Source organism: Gobius niger (genome assembly GCF_951799975.1).
Source record: "Gobius niger genome assembly, chromosome: 4".
In the NCBI taxonomy this organism is placed as follows: Eukaryota; Metazoa; Chordata; class Actinopteri; order Gobiiformes; family Gobiidae; genus Gobius; species Gobius niger.
Window position 1 is genome coordinate 30,528,539 of NC_136855.1, and position 20,473 is coordinate 30,549,011.

Consider the following 20,473-nt stretch of genomic DNA (forward strand, 5'->3'; position numbering starts at 1 on the left):
AAGTGGTGCGCTATGATTGAAGAATAAACTCAACCCCTTTGACGTTTTTATTATCCATGCGCGTCGTTCTTTCGGCACCTTCCGCTCCCCAAACAAATGCATACAAATGAGCGGCGGAAAACAAACTCCAGTCGCCCTGCAACACGCTGATCCGCGCTGATCATCGTTAATTATTCAAATTAATTCCTAATCAGTGAAAAAGAGAGGATAGACAAACACTCATTTCCATAGATATTCTTCGCCTTTTTTTTTTTTTTTTTTTTTTTCCCACCGACCATTAACCGAGTGATGAGCCGGGGGCGTGATGTTTATTTATTTACTCATCCAGTCTTTCTCATTTGAGCCTTGTTGTAAGTGTCAACCGCGCTCTAATAGTTGTTTCCCCCCCTTACCTTTTATTTGTCATTAACATTCATTAACACACCTGGCTCACTTGAATGGGCCATCTGCAATGTTGACGTAGCCGCTATGCTAATCCGGAAATTGTTCGCTCCGCGCCTTTCTTCCATGGCCACGACGCTAACGCCCGCCCGAGTGCGGCACGTCGGCGCGAGCATTCCTGCCTAATTATGTACATAATTCTTTTTTTTTTTTTGCGACTGCTTTCTCTCGGCTGCCGCTTGTTTATTGTGTGCTGTTTTCCAAATTGCGCGCGGGTCGATTTCCATCTCATTTCTTATTAATGTCGTTTCACCATTATTTAATCATATTGCTTACAGACACATGTTAAAAAGGCGAGCCGCGAAAGCAATTAAAGATCCAATCTGGAGCGCGTTTGCAGATTAACTTTATGCATGGCGACACCGCGGTGGAGTTAGCCTCGCCAAAAAAGAGGAACTGGCTACTGACTTTTATTACTCCTTTAGATTTATAATTGCGTGATGGTACACACGCCGGCGAATGGCTAGTGGCCCATTTAGCGTTTACAGCGGCCAATCAGCTGGCAAAGACAAGAGGACGCGCTGATGCGAGGCACATGAATCATATCATTTCAGGGCTCTAATAATGAATTTCATGCTGCCTATTGTTGCGTTGTGTACCGTATCGCTGATCATCAGTTGACCTAGAGAAACCGGGACACAGAGAAAAGAGAGGCTTTGTTTGTCTCGATGCAACCTGGTGATAAAAACGCCTTGTTCTCTTTCATATAAGTTTGCTATAAATACCCAACGGAGCTGTACTTACAACAGAGGTCAGACAGATCAGAATCACATCTGTGCTTTGTTGTGTCTCCGTGCAAGACGAGAACTAAAGCCTGCTCAAGATATTCAATCTAATAATCAATAATAATAATAAACATTTATTAAACATGTATTTACAGCATGATCAAAATAACTAATCCGTTTTTTTATGGATCATTCAAAATCACCCCTAATGGCTGGTGTACACTGTGCAATGTTTTTTGTCTTATAAGATTTTTAGATGTCACACTGCACGACGTGGGGATGGTAAAATTGTGAGCAGCTCTCTTTTCCACTCTCCGATTGAAACAATCGTAGCTACGGTCAAAGTTTTGTCGTAGCAGTTTCAGGCTTCAGAGGGCGTGTGTTAAGCTCAGGCGAGTGCAGCATGCTAGCGGTGTTTATTTTCCATCTCTGTAGTGAGAGCATGGCCCACTTTACGACTAGTGTTCCAAAATATCAGAGACTGACTTATGTCAGTCGTAGCTCATCTTTGGTCGTACATCAGTTCTATTTGATAGGTTTGTTCCTGTCTCACTGTACGACCTAAGACCTACAATTTTCAGCTACGACCTAAGATTTTTCTCACGACTAGTGATCGTATGTCGCAGACGGCCAAAATCGCTCAGTGCACACCCCTAAGAGAGCATTCTTTTTTCGAGAAGGAGTTGTACTAGCAGTAAGGTGGTGAAAGGAAATGTCTGAGTAGACATTGTGGTATTGGCACCAAAGCAGGGGTAGTAGAAGCAGTGTAGTTGTATTAGTTCTTCTGATGGTTCAGAAGTCTCTTAATGGTCGACCTGCCAACCCAGAACGAAGGCCCTTGAGATCAGCAGCTACAGTAGCTACTAACTAAATGTGGCAAAGCTTTATTTTCTTTGTAATTGTTGAACTCACGTCCTGAAAACCTTACCTACCATTCCCCAAGTTAAAACCTATATATACCCTACACATGCTTTAGAGCTAGCAAACTAGCTGTCAGCAGCTGCCACTTTCACATTTTTAGGCCAAATGCTGCAATACCCAGATATGATGCCTCCGTCTGGGCTACCTGCCGAGAAACTCGTGCTTGTCTGTCCACCATCTAGCACAGATAGGGGCAAACTTTTTGATGTGGTGGGCCGCATTGGGTTTTTGAACTTGCCAAGAGGGCCAGACCGGGGCTAGAATTGAGTGGTTTCAAGCAAATACAATTCTCAAATAGACTGTAATTGCCTAAACACATTCTAAACAACAAAATAGCTGTAGTTACAGTATGTTAATGAAAACATAGGTTTTGCCCAGTTTTAGGCAATACATACTGGGCTTTATCATTTTTTGCCCACCCCTGATCTAGCAGGTTAGCACTGCCTGGCTAACAACACTCTGCAGGAATTGACACTGTAATAGTGGGCTAGGATTTAAAAAGCAGTCATTATAACAGCAGGGCGAGATCCAAAATAGTAGCAGATGTTAGCTCTTAAATTTACTGTCCGTAGCCAGTCACTGCATTTTTCCAAGCAATTGTATCGAACATCTAACAACAGTATTTGTACATATACTAGAGTACAGACTTAGTAAATGTGTGCTCATCTCACTCCTGTTCTCCTCTGCGCATCAGTTGTGTGGGTGCGCTGTTTTTTTTTTTACACATTCACACAATGCAGCCGTATCATTTTGCGCTTTAATTAAGGCTACACACTCATCACTGTACTCACATTCGCCTCAGTAATATACATTCTTGCCCCAGCGCACAGTTTACGTTTGTAAACAGCAGCGTGCATATGCAGTTGGGAGCAGGCCTGGGAGCCACAGTGATGAGGCGCATCATGCAGCGATAATCTCCATCCATTTCAGCAAACAGACGGCCTGAGCCTCCTGCAGTCCTGTTATGGCGTTATGAAACTATATTGTCAGCTCGGCTTTTAATGAGCGCTTTACTGATGCTTCTGCTCGACTTGTGTGGAAGGAAATAGTTATGGGCACATGCAAAAGCGAGTCGCTCAGTTAGAAGATGCGGCTTAAACATATTGCAGATTGTAAACTTTAAGTAACATTATTTTATCATCAAGAAATGACTAGTTATTACGTAGTTATTACATTTGCCGTAATAACTGCGTTTGAGGGGGAAATCATGGCAGATTTACAGGCTCCTCCTACTCTCAGCATGTTCCTAAAAAGGGCATAAGGGCGGGATCTTCACTGTAGACTCGGCCCTTGCGGCCCAAAAAATTGGAAAACAGGCTTTACAGTTGCTTTAAACGTGTGTAAAGTGCAGTGCTGTCTAATGGGAAACTAGCTTGTTTTGCCGCTATGGAGGTACTGCAGCAATGGCGGCCCCTAGCGTTGCGACTATGAAGCAGTGCAACCAGCGGCCATTGGTCTTCTAATGTCATTTATGTTAGCCAAAGTCTTAGCCAAAGAGTTTGAAAGTCTTAAAGAAACAGCTTTTCCATCCTGAGACATGTTCTTACCTGAGCTTAGACGAGTTGATACGTACCTGTCTGGTCTTTGTGCGTGCCCTCAGTCATGCAAAACAACGATGTTGTTAGCATTTGGCCTCTCCGAATGTATTCCTATAGGTTCAAACGGGGCCAGACAGGTACGTATCAACTCGTCTAAGCTCAGGTAAGAACATATCTCAGCATGGAAAAACTGTGGCCTGTTCCTGTAAACATTGGGGGCATTTTTTTCATTTTAATTATCGCCCCCTAACAATCATAAGGTTCAATCTGATGTTTTTGTTGAAATTGAGTTCATTACATTTGTGTTCCTGAGCCCAGCCAGTACAGTATGTCAAAGTTCCATAGATTTTGGTGCATTTTTGAGGATTCCATGAGCTAAAACATCTCCATGTCCATTCATTCTCTGTATTATATGTATATATCTATAAATTCAGCCATTGCCAATACCAGCAGTAATAATGTAGCACTACTGCACACCAACATTTGAAAGAAATCGTTTGCACTTTTTCCCCCCAGTCAAATAGAAAAACACCTCAATAATTTTACGATAAACCACAGCTTCTTCTAATATCGCCATTACAGTGAAATTGGTGCTATTTAGAACACTTTATTCCGCGCTGCTTGGCTATAGTTTGTGCAGCAAAGTTCCTCTGTGGCCCATTGTAATGTAAATGACCGTCGGCTGGGTCAAACGAGCGATCAGTGATAGGCCTGTACTTAACCTCTGATGACTTTGCGCTCATTTATCAGGTCTGAGCAGGTAATGAAGTCGGACAGCTTTTAAAACAGAGCGAGGTCCCAGGCTGGAGTGTCCTGCCCTGTCCGCGGGAAAGAAAAGGACCTATTTGAGTAATCCTTAGATACAATCGCGGCCGCGCTCTGAAAGTCATTACCGCGTCTACTGTTCTGGCGCTCATTTATTACATTTAGTCATACACTGTGTCCTCCATTGACGAGGAACAGACAAAGGCTTTGCACATTGTATTAATAGCTTTCATTAAATTTAATAGAGCACCACTTCGATCTCGGCTGGATCTTGGTCAGGCTTTGTGAGGTAAACAATGAGCAAGTGAGCAGATTAGCAATTGCGAGTGATTGTCTGAACGGCTTTCTTTTGCTGACTCTTTCCTTTCCTTTTTTTTCCTTTTTTTTTTTTTTAAATACAGTGGGAACACTAGACTTCTGCATACTGTATTTGAATGCTTTACGTGTCACAGTGTCAAGTGCACTCAACAAGTCTCTAAAGCAACATAATTCGAGCGGAGAAAAAGCACTTCTCACACAGTCGGTGCCCAGAGCGTGCATTTTGGGAGTGAAAATAGAATTAAAAGTGGTTAGGAGTAGTGTTTACCAGAGTTGGGGTCCACAGAGAAGTAAGGCTGGCCCTCCAGGATGCTGTAGACCAGTTTGGCGCTGTTGCCATAGCCTGAGTCGTCGGCGTCTGTGGCCGTCACCTGGGTTACTGGAGTTCCTGTAAGGGAGGGAGGAAAGTTGATCACTATTAGAAGCCATTGTACACCATCTATAGGCTTTTGGTTTGTTTGATTTTTTTTTTTTAAAGGATTTTGAAAGGCAAACTTCACCGGACAGGAAGTTTCAGGGCGAAAGGGGGTGAAGCGCAGGAAGGTTACACTGAACACTTGGTTGTTTTATGTTTCCGTGTTCAATGATAAGATGTGAAAACCTTTATTTGTCCCAAAATGGGGGGGGTGGTGTATTATTGCAACAACTATAATAGCAGCTGTAGATAGAATTGAATAGTAATTAAGTAAACATTAAATAGTATGAAACATTTACAGTCACAAACAAATGTATATCAAATAAAAAGACGTTGGAAAGTTAAACCAGCAACCGTATGATTCCCAGATTAATAATTAAGTCAGGGGTCTCCAAACTCTTTTCAGAGAGACCTTTTTGTAGCCAAGATGATGTTTTTACAGAAAATTACATGAGTTTTGTCTGTGTACTTGCAGATTATGTTCAGCATGTTCAGTGTAAAATGAAAATGTCTAATAATCTTACTGTTTGGAGATCCCTGGCAAACATTACATTCTGTATGGCAAGCTTCTGGCAAGTAATGCACTTAGAGCATTGAATGTCTTCTTTGTACGTATGTTTTAGTGTATTCATATCAGGAACATAGTTGATTCTTCAACCAACCACTACTGCTTTAGCAGGATATGACCTGAACAGTGTTTGGTAAAAATATTCCCTGCGGCTCATTTTGAGTAATCAACATTTAGCCATTTAGAGTAACTGATCAAAGTACAGGTGAAACTCGGAAAATTAGAATATCGTTCAAAAGTTCATTTATTTCTGTAATTCAACCTAAAATGTGAAACTAATTACATGCAAAGTGACATATGCCAAGCCTTTATTTGTTATCATTTTGATGATTATGTCTTCAAAATAATCTAATTTAATGAGATTATTTGTGTTTTTTACAAGCTGTGAGCCATATAAAATAATAATCACTTTATTTAATGAGGCTGTCATATGTTAGTTTCACAGTTTAAGTTGAATAGAAATTAACACACTTTTTAACTATGTTCTAATTTTCCGAGTTTCACCTGTAAAATTTGGACGCTGAACAACATCTTTACCCTTCAGTCAGGGAGAGCATTCATGTCGGCTCACTATCGGACTGAACCCACATCTTTATAATAATAATGCATTGGTTTTATATAGCGCATTTTTGGACACTCAAAGACGCTTTAGATTGCACTATTCATTCACTCCATACTCGGTGGTGGTAAGCTACTATTGTAGCCACAGCTGCACTGGGGTAGACTGACGGAAGCGAGGCAACCAGTCTGCGCCATCGGCCCCTCCGACCACCATCACACACGCATTACATTCGCTAGGCTTCCTGGTGTTCCCAAACGGTCTCCCATCCAAGTACCGACCAGGCCCTTCCCTGCTTAGCTTCCAAGGTCTGACGGGATTGGGCATAACATAGGCGGTATGACCAGAAAGGCAGAAAGACTTGCTCAAAGGCAGAAAGACAAAACTGTGTATCTCTTTGACAACATAAAGAAGGAAATTGTTCCCTTGCGGTTTTTCAGCAGGTGAACTAATGCTGACTCTGAGAGCGGTCTGTTTAATGTCCAGGAACCGTCCAAATGACTTGAAGGCTAAATGCTGCATAATAACAGCTTGGTTCATACCTATCCATATTCATTTTTCTATGTATATTGTATACACACAATTGGCAGTTGTTGTTATTTTCTTTACAATAAATAATCAGTGCAGTTCAAGGGCTGCAAACTTGTTAGTCTAGACTGTATACAGTATGACATGCCTCATTATCAGTGTATTGTTTACAGGAAGGTTACCATGGTAACAAATAGATGCTTTTAGTCCCTTGATGTCTCGCGATTCAAAGCCTCTCCTTAATGAAGTTATCTGAAAGCCTCGCTCTGGCTTTTAAAGACTTGAAATGAGTCTTATGACTTTAACTAAATACAAGCCAAGCACAAAAGAAACATTAACGCAAGCTCTCACCAATGTATTTTTAAAACGCAATATCTGTATTCATTTAGTATCCGTGCAATTAGCCATTAGCTTCCGTTCCAACAATACACAATGTAGCGCAAATTACTTTTATAATTAAACGACTTCTATGAGGCTTTTTTTCTTCTTTTTTTTTGCAGAAAATGCAGTCTTGGGCCCTCATCTATACAGCAACTCATGCCAAGTGCTTAAGGCGAATACATTAGCGACAATTCAATCCGCTGCTCCATTATGAGGTATCGGGAAAGAAGTGCAACAAAAAAGACTATTAACACAATTAAACTCATTCATTTTAATTCACAGTGACCTAACTTCCATCAGTCTGGAGGAAAAGAGGGAGGGGGAAAGGGGACATGCTGACGGGGAGTAACACGCTGGCACCGCGCTACAGATGGTATGGTAATTGTTTCCGTGAAAGATGTTTAGAGGTGTTCCGACAACAGAGGAAGATGTCCCTGGCCACGGACGCTACAGGTCCTGCCACAGGCCAAAAACAGTTTCACATCAAACGGCGTGTAAAAAAAAAAGAAAAAAAAAGGTTAAAAATAAAACATAACAGAGTGCCAAGTCACCGCTTTGGCTGGGGTGCGAGATGAGTCAAAACACAGCCATAAAAATGCTACGCCAGATGCGAGTTAGACAAAGTTTATAATGTGCATCTGTATTCGGAGAGTGGTGGACTAGCAAGTTCTGAAGTAAACCCCCAAAGGCCCGCTGACCAAACTGCTGATATATCTAACAAAAGATTTATAGTCGGAGAACGCTTTCGGAATACAGAGTGTGAGGTTTCCGCTGGAGGTGTGGGAGAAAATATTGATGCGTTAATACACTCCTCCTCGACAGTTTATTAAAATATGTACCTACTGTAAATATGTTTATCAGGGCTTCGTGACTCTGCGTGCTGGAGAATATTGAATACATGGCTGTAAAGTGGAATCATCTGCAACAAAATGAGGCCCCGGGGGGAATTGTTCTTTTAGGCTGTTTCTTTTACCAAGTGCCTCATCAAATCAACCTGCATTTAAGCGTTTCTTTACTATATGAGTTCATAATCAGCTTGTGCCAATCTATACGGAAAAATCAGAACAATTTTTGAACCTATGACTTTTAAATTACTTTAGAGAAGTGTAAAGTTGTGGAAGACTGGTCAGTGAAATACTGGGCTTGAAGGCTCATCAGAGTAACTAATCACCCATTATTTTAGGCATAACACTGTCTATTATACTGTTGGTCTGGGTGAATACTCGATTCTGATTGGCTGAAGGGTTAAAAAGTGATAATATACACCTAGTCCAGCAACAGTTAAAGGGACTATACAGAGTTTAAAAATGTTAAAGTAATGTATTTTCCTCCCCCTACATATTCCAGCCATCTCCTAATGTGCACAATGAGCCCAAACCTGTTCACCACAACTGCCTCTAAAATCATGAACTGTCACTCAAAAACGTGTTAATTCGGGTCCGAATTGCCGTCATGCATGAGCGTAATATAGAAGGCGCAGTATGACCTGAGATGGCAGTAGTGAGAATAAAATGTCAAACTTGCATCTAGCCCCTTTAAATAAAAGTTAAATCACTCAACTGCAACTGTTTCTTTAGTAACGATAAACAACTGAGCTGGAACGAGCTTCAGGTAAAACTGATTAAAAAGTGAAATAACAGTGAAATAACTCGTGCCCAAGACTTAAAAATATAAGTAAACAGGCCCCAATGAACAGTTTCAGTTTTCATTCAATGAACAGAACGCTTCACGCCTCCGCGTCGTACAGTTATTTCTGATAATGGACACTTTGTCATGCATTATCCCTTACATATTGCAGTCTTTGGCATACGATGTCATATTGTGCATTGTTTCCTTGTGTTGTAGTCTTTTTGATTACATTTGATTACATTAGCCACAAGGTTAATAGGTGTTTCTCACTTGACAAATACAAGTGATTGATTTCTCCACTATTGTCACGAAGGACAACTCCAACAAATGAGTGAGTTGTCTTTCTTAGTATAGGCCACTCACCGCCATCAGTCACACAGTTGACGTGTGTTGCTCAAAATAACATCATCAATGATAAGCGACCAGCCTCTTGCCTCGTGCTTACTGTAAGAGTAACACATGCTGCAGGGAGGCTGTAACATGTCTCCAGGGCTTTTATACCTCCTTCATCCACAAAAGTGGACTCTTTCTCCCATTTGAACCATCAACCTCTTCAGCCTCCATCTCAAACCAACTGTGAGCAGGCCTTCAAAACCACACTTGTAGATGATGCAACATCCACATCACACAAAAATACTGCAAAATCTCTGAGGTCTGACTTAGATTTACACATTATTCATACACAACCAAAAGTGCAAAAGTTGTCATGATTTCCTTATTTAAGTATGCCTCCCTGTTTTTAAGTCCTGTTTTGTATTTGTGAGAAAAACATTGCATTATCACAATATTCCAGGCAAATATCTGTATTTCCTCATTTCGCATGTCGTAGGCCTGATCATAACTCATTATTACAACAGTATTTCAGACATGGATCCCTTTGTGACTGTATTTCGTAGCATACTGTGACACCCGCCCGCCTTGGCTGCGGCAGCATGTGGTTCGTGGCCATGTTTGTAACAATTTGTTTCAGTAATCTAACCCTCTTGTTACGCTGTCATCTGCACACACAACATGTCGATGCGTGATTAATAGTCATGGCTACATCCGCGCCCGGCCACAGCAAAACACAGCGAAAGGCCACGATGTAAGTTCCAAAGTGGAGTAGCACTTTCGCAGTTTGCAACCCAATTATTTCGCAGCGAGAGACTTTCAAGCGGTCCTGGGGGAGGCAGAGGTGTTCCAGTAATTCATAGTCTTACGATGACCTGCGCCGGGATGTTACCTTGTAAATTTCACACCGCCTTCTGCTCTATTTGAGTGCTATTTGCGCTTCCTACTGTAGATCACGGAAGATCAATACGCTCTCTTCACTTCTGTATTTCTACGCGCTGAGGAGGCATAATAAAAGCAACAAAAGGGAAGCCGTAATGTTAACAGGATGACAGCAGCTGAATGCGTCCGATAACTGCTTCTCATGTTACCCACTACTGTTAAACATTAAATTAACCAAACCACTATGTTTCGATGGCCATTAGCTGGAAGTGCAGGGCTGGAGAATATCATGTGTTGTGAAATCAACACATGATGTAAAGTAGTTATTAGGTATCTGCTTTAAATCATAGAAATCGAATCACGAATTATAGACCTGGCTACAGCTGGGTACCGTTAAACAATGTACCGCAATGGTATCGGAAAAAAACTGTTTAGATACTACTAGGTATCGGGGGGGAATGGTATCAAAAGCAGGTACTGCAAAAAAATAAGAATGAAAACATTTGATGCCTGTTGGGTCCATGGACAGCACCAAAAAAAGATATCTGGTTGTTTCAGCTCAAAAAATGATACAACTTAAAAATAAATAGTATTTCATGGAATAAATTGACATTATTGTTCTGTTTTATGGTTCTAGATGACATATATCTTAGCATAGGTATCCAAAAGGTATTGTTGAAATATTGGTATTGTAAACCAAGTTTCCTTAAAGGAACAGGCCACAGTTTTCCATACTGAGAAGGTATGTTCTTACCTGAGCTTAGACGAGTTGATGCGTACCTGTCTAGTCTGTACGCGTGCGCTCAGTCACGCAAAAACACCGAACATGTTGTTAGCATTTAGCCTCTCCTCATGGACCCAAACGGAGGTGAAGTTCTTCCACGTTTCCCCTATTTAAATACATTTACGTGAGTAGTTGCACGATCCTAGTACAGTCACACAAAATTAAACATGTTGATTTTCTAAGTGGATAAAAGGGGTACTATATTGTAAGGTGTAATAATATGTTAGGAGCACTTTGACATGCGCGTTTGGATCCACGAGGAGAGGAGGAGAGGCCAAATGCTAGCAACATGTTTGGTGTTTTAGCGTGACTGAGTGCATGCGTAAAGACCCGAAAGGTATGCATCAACTCAGGTAAGAACATATCTCAGTATGGAAAAATTGTGGCCTATTCCTTTAAAGTACTGGTTGAGAGGGAAAAAAAAAGAAAAGGTACCCATAACCCAGCCTTAGTCCTGGCTCCTGAGTGGATCCTATTGTAGATGCTTTTGATGTAAAGCCTATGCAGAAACAGGGGGAACATGCAAACATCCCCCGGGCCACGGTTTAATCCGAGATGATCTTCCTGTGCCCAACAATGCCAAGACTCAAAGGGTTTTCAACTTGTTTTAAGATAATGTTTAACGTGGGACAAAAATAACATGGAATAACACCCTTGAAGATTTTAATTTTTGGTAGCCTCTACACATAAATTAATCAAATAAATTGGGAAAACGACAATGCACTTTGAACATTTCTCTCTGTGTTATCTGTGTATATTTGTAATTCAATAGAGCGATCGTCCCAATGGGCAGTATCTCTGTTGGTAGCGTGCCCATGGGCAGAACACCTCATCCACCTCGCCTCCAGTGTCTGCATACACCGTATAAATGTGTGAGTGGGTTTATGATTCCTTCATGTAAAGTGCTTTGAATTCCCTGCAGAGGAAGAGTAGCGCTGCATCATTTCATGATTTTTTCTTTCACTGAATAAAAGCTTTTGTTTATTTGTGTAGTAGTCCCTGTGTAAACACTGTATATGAAGATATATATATATATATATATATTTATATAAAATAAACACATACACAAACAGGTTTATGAAGAATATAGAAATGACATTACTAATTTCCTGTCATATCCCTGTGCAGTAAAACAAATCAGCACTCATGCAGCGTAGCAAATTATACCCCGTGTGCCACCGAGGTGTTTGCCAATTGTCAAATGAATGAAATGAAAGACAGCTAAGGAAATTGCACCTCCCTTTCCCCCAGATACAGCACTCCGTATCTTCTTTAAAGTTAAATTACTCACACAGAGAAGAGGGCTGGTATCTACAAACTCATATAATTATGATAAAGTACCGTTTGAGCTCTAAAAGGTATTCACAAACATATTTGTTCAAAAAATCAGGTAGTGATTACGGGGAGGGGAAGCTTTGGAGCATGAAATAGCTGACTTTGTCTTAACCTGCCACAGGGGTAGCAGTGTCCGCAATGCCCCACAATAATAATAATAATAATAATAATAATAATAATAATAATAATAATAATAATAATAATAATAATAATAATAATAATAATAATAATAATAATAATAATAATAACTAGATCAATGGCTGCGCCATTGCGATTGACTGCGGAAATGCGGGAAGCGAATGCAGAAATTGCATAAACTCTTCAAATTGCATAATCAAATTTGCATAAACTGGTAAAATGCATAAAATGTCATGTTGCATAAACTGTATAAACTGCATAAAGTGGTAAAATGCATGAATGGGTTAATTTGCATAAATTGTGTAAATTGCATAAACTCTTTAAAATTCATAAATCCTAAATGGCATAAACTCTTAAGTTGCATAAACGGTTTAAAATGCATAAACTGGTTAAATCCCATAAAGTGGTTACTTTGCATAAATTATTAATATTGCATAAACTTTTTATATTCCATAAACTGGTCAAACTGTTGAAATGGCCTCAGTGCTTGATTGGCAGAAGCTGCACAAATGGCTGAAAGGCGGAGTCTCCCGATTGGCTGGATTCCCCCATACACACCAATGCAAAAATGTCAAACTCTTGTATAAAAAAACTGGAAAACTGCAGAAGGCCAATTTTTTCTCAAAACCCACAAGTTGCAGAAGCTGAACATGCACAAACTGCAGAAATTGCAGAAAATGCAGAAAAAAGTGCAGAAAAGCATGGATTTGCGGCAGCCCCATTATTAGTCAATGGGAAAAATCTCCGACATTTTGGCCGATTGCGGAAAAACCATAAGTTGCAGAAGTCCCAAAAGTAATAGCACCCTTCTCCTCAACATGCGGAACGTTTTGATGCATAACTTGCATAAATTGCACAAAGCATGAAGGTGCTGAAAGCTCTAGAAAATCGGGAAAAAGATGGAAGAGGAATAATAATAAAGAACATGAAAACCAATAATTGACTGCGGAAGAATTCCGCAGTCAATCAATAATAATAATGATAAAGGATTGATTAAGAAAAACACTTCTTGGTTGTGTTTCGAGTCAATGCAGATTAGCTCATCCTCTGCTTCAGTGATGCACCAGAGTTTCCAAGAAAGTGGGGGAATAGCAGCAGCTCTGGGCAAAAGAATAGATACACATGCGCCTTTGTGAAAGGGATATTGTACTTGGCTTTTATTTGAAGCCGGTAGCATTGGCAATTACAATAATAGCAACACCTATAAACATCCAGCATATGGGAAGGACTGAAAACAAAGGACGTGTTAGGAGGAAATCACAATGGTCTGCTGAGAAGGATGACAATATAGAATGGAGCTGGAGGTGATTTCCGCTTGTATGAGCTATGCATTATATTGATGACAGAAAGCTGTTTGACGGGAAATGATGCTGCCCCATTTTCATTTCTCATGAAGTGTTTTTTGGTAACACAATATGAGGCAAGTTATATGGAACAACTAGTGTTTTTCTGCATTTATTTTATTGACTATCCACATATGCTTATTTTGCTTCTGTTAAGTAGTGTAAATAATGTTTTTCCTTATGTAATTGTATACCGCTGCTTCAACGTTTGGAAATCAAATACATATTAAATACAGATGTGTGCTTTACGTACTGTATGTCACAGATTTTTAGGCCCAGCTTTTGACTGCCAAAGAAGATATCATTGTGTGAGATCCACATGCCACTAGAATATGCAGATTAATTTACTGAATATCCTCCTTTGCTCCCTGCAGTGGTCCACCAGCGACATGCTTGAGTATGTGCAAAAATACAGCATTCATTTAATAGCTGTTTTCCCACACAGCAAGCATTAATCACTTCCCCACGTCTGCACAATTTAATACCGCGCCAATCATTTCAACACAAATCATATCCAGAGACATCCATTAGTGCATAATGTTTATGACGTTTAGATCAGACTTTATGGCTGATCCTTCGAAGGGCATTTACAGGCCCACGTCATGCTAAACTGACCTTTTTGACCATGTAACGTGTCCCTGTAATAGCCTGTCTACACATTTGTTGTAGCATTCCTAATTTTATTGCAACAAATAAAGTGCTCCTTTGTGTTAATAAATTATATACACCATCTCTTGCTCTTTATAGTGCTAAAATTGCCTTCACTACAAAGCATGCCTTGCAAAGAGCTAACGGCTATTGTTTTTAGATTTATGGAACTGCTTCACTCCTGTCTTTATGTTCTTCACTGGTGTTTTATATGCACTGAAAATCAGGCTGGATTATGTTAATATTATATTCGATAGATATAATATTATTTTGTTTAAAGATTGATTTACATTTTAAAGTTGCCATAATTCCAGTTTATGAATCTGCCTTTGGGCAACTCAGCATTGTTATTAAAGCAGAACTAAGTAACTAATGCCCCTAGAGGCCATTAGCGCCACTGCAGGTATCATAGCATGTTGCATTTTTTACTCATTAATTGTCCATGAGAGTAAATACTACGTTGACGAAAAAGACAAAAGGGAGAGAGGGATGTTGTACATCCAATTGCACAATGGAGATATTTTTTTTCACCCAAACTTGGCTGTAAATAATGTTTAAGTGGTGCTAGCCCACAGTTAGCCCGCTAGCCTGTTAGCTTCTTCTTCGTGATTCTATTATTGTACTATTGCGCCTCCGACCAAGTGCAGGCAAAGTTATAATTGTGGTTTTCTGGCCAGAGATACCAGGAGAGAGGAATGATTCCCCCAATCATCCCATCAACACTTGTATTACCTCCACAGGGACTACGAAAAGGATTTATTACGGTAAACAAGTTACTGCTTTAACTTGCTTTAAACTCATTTTGTGTTTTTTTTTTGACGAGGGGATGTTATAACATAGTTAAAATAATTGTATACGCAACCTTAAAAACATGACAATTAAAAGCTAAAAGTTCCACATTTAGTGTAAAATCCAAAAAGGGTTAAAGTGAGAATGAATACATGCAGCTCTAGCTTTTCTTTCTATCAACAGACACAAATAATAGGCCTCACACTTCCTATTTGCTCTGTACACTGGCTCGCTGATAGGAAATCAATGGGGATCTTTGTTGAGGCGGAGAGGGGGATGAATTGGGGGACGCGGCCCAATGCGAAGCACAATGGCTCTGGAAGGACACTGCGGCTTAAATCCGCACTACATTATCCAGTTTCATATGCATGGCCTGCTTATTTCCCTTAAAAGTATTGTGCACGTAATCAAATAGCGGAAGGTCGGGAAGGCACACACTTATCCAGCGCGGCAGGGACGGAAATGAAGTTGCAAATTAAACGCATTGCGAGTCAGTGGCTGTGTATGCAAACTCACTGTCTTCTTCGCAGTCGGATGGGTTCGAAGCGGTCCATGGCGGGAACGGCCAAATCATACACGGCAAATGAAAAATATTATTGAGCAAACAGTGGACAAAATGGAATATTTGATCTAGTCTGATGAAGGGATCAAAGGAAGACAAATTCAATATAGCTGCATTGTTTTTTTTGGGAGAGACAAAGTACTTTTTTTGAGGACTGTGCAGAATAGTTAAGGACTCAGAGGACAGACTAAACTTGAAGGGGGAGGATGAGAGGGAAGAGTGCAAATGTGCTGTACCAACCCAAGCAAAATAAGTCAGTTCTGAGTGATCAAAAAGCTATTATAGTAGTAATATATTGGGATAACAGAAATTTCTAAAAAGAGATTGCAGAGTGACGTGTGCAGCATATCATGAAGTAGTCTCAATGCTAAAAACAGTTATTGGTGGTTGCTAATACTGGAAACTTTACTGGGTCCAAAGTCTATCAAGCAATTGAGCAGGCAAAATATTGGCCCGTTAAAAAAATAATATGTTGCAGATAATAATCAATGAGACAACAGGTAAAAAAAATCTAATGAAACTATGGACAAAAAGGAAAGTCTTCAACCTCATCGTCGTCTTAATTGTGTTGCTTAATGGTGGACGGCACTTCACACTAGGATGTATTATCGCCACCTACTATGCTGGAATGTGGGCCAGAGTATCTATCTATCCAACTGATAGTAGTATATTAATGATCAAATATTGAAATCCAGTCATTTAAATGAATGACCAGTGAGACCACCCTTGTATATGGGAAATTTGTTTTCATTTGAAACAAAGTTTGTGTAATGCCTGTGGATGAACTAACCAATATCACTTTCAACAATTTGCTTTTGTCGACTTTTTTAATACAATTGTGGGGCCACAAGAGATGAGTAATTAGATCATTTTCACTGAATAAGCAAGACTGATACTCTCCCAACCACCCACTGTCTATTACAGGGCACAAAACACATTAGTACACTAACTCTTACTATTTCTGGCAATAATTGGAGTAGTTCCACAATACAGCTGTTTTCACCTTTTTTTTTTCTTTCCCAGAATGTTGACTAAAGCTTTTACACAAGCAACCTAGTTCCTTCAGGGGACTGTTTTCTTCTCCCCGTCCAACATGGCCACAATGCATCCCTGCAGACAGCATCAAAAGAAAGTAGATTCTTCAAACTTGTAATCGCTCTAAGAACATCTCACAGAGTTTAAACTTTTGGAAGGACTTTTCTATATCCTTCAGTACACCAGGCACGGCACTGAGTGAGCATCTCAGCTCTGTTTAGCTAGGGTCGGCACACTAGCGCGAAGGCTAGAAGACTGGCAGCATTCATATGTATGTAGGCACTGGGCCATGGAGACGGGATATCAGGGAGTCGTGGTGAGAGCTGTGTGCTGAGCTGAGGTGTACGGGGCCAACAGTGCCCTGCTGTGTGTCCTACCCAGCTAAAACAATAGACTTTATGTCTGACTGGCTTTACACTGCAGGAGGCCAAAGGCAGGGAACGAGGACAAGCGGAGAGCCCGGTATCCACGCAAAATGAGGGAGTGCGAATGGGGCGCTGAAACAGTGGTTGTATTACTGCTGCATTATGGTTTCGCCAAAGAGCTATTGGAAATGACTGAGCTCCTGAATACAAATGGAAATGAATAAAAAACATAGGATTGGATTCTAACAAAGCTCTGGGATTCACATTGAAAGCATGCACATAATAATGTGAGGCTAGAAAGAAAGCGACTGAGCATGAGGGGTCTATAATTTTATGGTGAACATGATGTTTTGAGAAATGTTAAGGAAATATTGTGGAACAGTGGGTAGAATCCAAAGCATACTGTATGCAAATTATATCGTGCAGGGATCTCCAACCTATTATACCCAGTGAGCTATTTTTACACATCAAAAACGTCGGAGAGCTACTTAGCTTCGAAGACGTTCGACTTAGGTGGAGTTCATCCCGGAGAATTAGTAGCTAGGGTGATGTTTTATAGAAAGTTGCTTGAGTTTTGTGTGTACTTTACTTTAGTGATCCAAATGTTTACAGACTGTGTTCAGCATGCTAAAAGCAACAAAAAAAATGCCTCTGAATGTGAGTCATCAAGCGCAAGAAGAACTGTAAAGAGTGTTTATTGGTCTACCTCGAGAGGGCTGGAGATCCATGGTAAAGTGTGGGAATTCAATGCAAAATACATTATGTATCAATAATCCATTTTAAAGCCAGAGGGTGTAGCATTGTTCACAACAGATAGAGTGTTTATTTCATAAGGTGTTTTCTCTCCACACAAAAGCACTTCAAAACCATGCTTTCACTGGAAGTGGCCTCGTCACGCCGTAAACCCGACGCAAAGCTTTGTCGGGAGCGGAATATCACCAGCTCGTTTCCACGGAGATATTGCCGCTTTGCGTTGACTAGTCCTCGCAAAAAACATCATGAGGTCCTCTTCCAAATGGTTTATTTTGACAACCCTTTGCGAAAATAGCTTCGCCGGTGTCCAGCTACACCTGTCCAGCCACATTTGTTTCTGTTTTGAGCTTCACGGCAGTTTATTTGCCCCAGTGACGCAGAAACATATAGTAGAACCTGGGATTTTTCGTGTAGGACTTATTAGTGTATACATCATAGTCTCCCTCTAAGATTGAGCTTGCGTTTTAGTCCTGATTGCAGTCTCAGGCCAGGCTTAATCGACTGTGCAACATTAGTAAGTAGGTGACTATTAACCGGAAGCCACTTACACGAATCCAATAAACTGCAAATGAAAAGGTAATGAATGCATGCCATACCCGCGCGACGCGTGGTCGAGACTCCTAGCCCCACCCAGGCTTCTTTTCTAGGTCAGAAAGATGTTGTGCCAAAGGGTTTCTCTCGAAAAATGGCTGGTCTGCAGGGCTGAACTGTCCCCTGATAGTGCCTCTGCGGTGACAGCAAAGTGATTATGTATTGATCTCCATCGCGTAGACACCGGTGTAGCCCTGTGCCGTCTGTGGGCTGAGAGGATAATAGCTCATGATCAGACCAGCAGACTGACTGACAGCCCATCTCTCCAGGCCGGCGCCGCCAGCTTTATTTTTGGACAGTAACACCTATTTTGATTGAAATGCATGCGGGGAGTATACGGGGGAATAATACAGGAATTAAGAGGCGATTACAGTGAACACGAGGAAAATACAAGAAAGCCTCTGGTAACATGGGAACTGTTGTGCCGAGGTTGGGGAACAAGCGTGTCACGGTGGCCTTTCATGTGCCCGTTCTCTCAGAGGAGTAGATGACACACTTGGAGCACAGCCAGTTGGTTGCACTACAGTAGCGATACTTCGTTTTCTATAGCAGCAGATGGATGTAGGGTTTTCGGGAAAGCGCCATTGCTATATCAGGGCATACTTTCATGCCAGTTCACCACAAGCCTTCCAAGATAACCCACAAGTTAGGTCATTTCCTATTTTGGTCCGACTAAGTGAACAACATATAGAACAAAAAGGCATCGGGTGTTTGTCCGCGAAACCGCAAAGCTATATGCTATGTGTTTATGGCATAACATCAAGAGGAATCCATTTTCTAGTTGAGAAGAAGACACAACGCTGGTCTCATCTCACACTGGTTCATAAGCAATGGGCAAGCCAAAAAGTACAAAAAACATCTTTTTACTTATACATAATGGTTGACCTTAATTTGGAAACATTTGCAATACACGGAATCCATGCTCAAAGTAGACCCAGATCTAATTAACTAACTAATAACACTAACTAGATCTTCAAAACAAACACTGATAACACTAACTAGGACTGTCAAATACACATATGTCTATAGGGATTCCAGTAATGACAAGCTGTGTTCACTTGTTTCGAGCATGTGTTATTGTTGACATTTGATTAAGAACCTCATCAAAATGCATCAACTAAGACCAGTCAAATCCATGGAAGATAGTTGTAACAAATCAGCACACCAACTATATCATGGCATTCTTCCCGTCCCTTCTCTCCAAGGAGAGGATGACACACTTGGAGTCGGGCCCAGTCCATATAGATATAATAGAAGTTGCCCGTTCCCAATTCTTTACCCACAGATGGATTTTTATAGCAACTCAACAGATGGGCATTAGACAAACCCTAAAACAAATAAGCAAGCACATGATCAAGCCGTATATGCAAACTCTGCCTTTGCCAGCTCTGCCTATACACCAACCACCCACCTCTTCATTCGTCTCTACTTCCTCGCATTTGATATATAGCTAGTACTAAAAATGTGCGTCCTCTTTACTACCACTATAAGGTTGCCTATAAGCATCTCAGATTACAGGGGAGCGCTATGAATAATTGCAAGGTAGGGTAAAAAAAAAAAAAAAGCGTGGTCGCGTTTAGGCTATCAGTCTTCATGCACACAACTAATGTACACCCGTGCAAAAGTGTGCGTTTCAGCAGCAGCAGGAAGCGGCACAGGAAAGGGCTAAATGAATGAGGAATACCCAGCGGAGAGTGTGAAGATCAGGATGTATGTGTTTATTCTATGCTTAGTGTTTTAGACCCTGCCCAAAGCCTAATGTACTGATGTTTGGATTCTACTCATCCATTAGTGATGCAGTGTCCTGCCGCTAGAATGCTGATGATGGTTTAGTGTGCATTGAATGAACAGGACATTATGCATGCATCGAAGTTTCATAATGTGCCGTGCCCACTTTCTTCTTTTGATTTGAAGCATAGGTTTTCAGAGCTGTGTTGTGGTTAGGGCTGCACAGAAGGAGAAAAAAAAAATGCAATTTTCAAAACTGTTATGCTGGGTGCCCAAATCTTTGGGCACCCAGGTGAATTTGCCCTGATTACAAAATGATTCAATAAATATAACAAGTAAATCACATGTGTGTGCGAGTGTACATTAAAACAGGCTGAGAGCGCCTTACTCCTTAGCACGGAT

At 40.8% G+C, this 20,473-nt stretch overlaps 1 protein-coding gene across 2 annotated transcripts in view; it reads right to left on the reverse strand.

The window, feature by feature from the left end:
• The window catches only part of cdh8 (cadherin 8), a 166,931-nt gene that overhangs the window by 44,523 nt on the left and 101,935 nt on the right, over nt 1-20,473 (reverse strand). For both annotated transcript variants that reach the window (XM_079554696.1, XM_079554695.1), the window contains exon 4: nt 4,977-5,096. In XM_079554696.1, the coding sequence (XP_079410822.1) occupies nt 4,977-5,096 (120 nt within the window). The remainder of the gene's footprint in view (nt 1-4,976; nt 5,097-20,473) is intronic.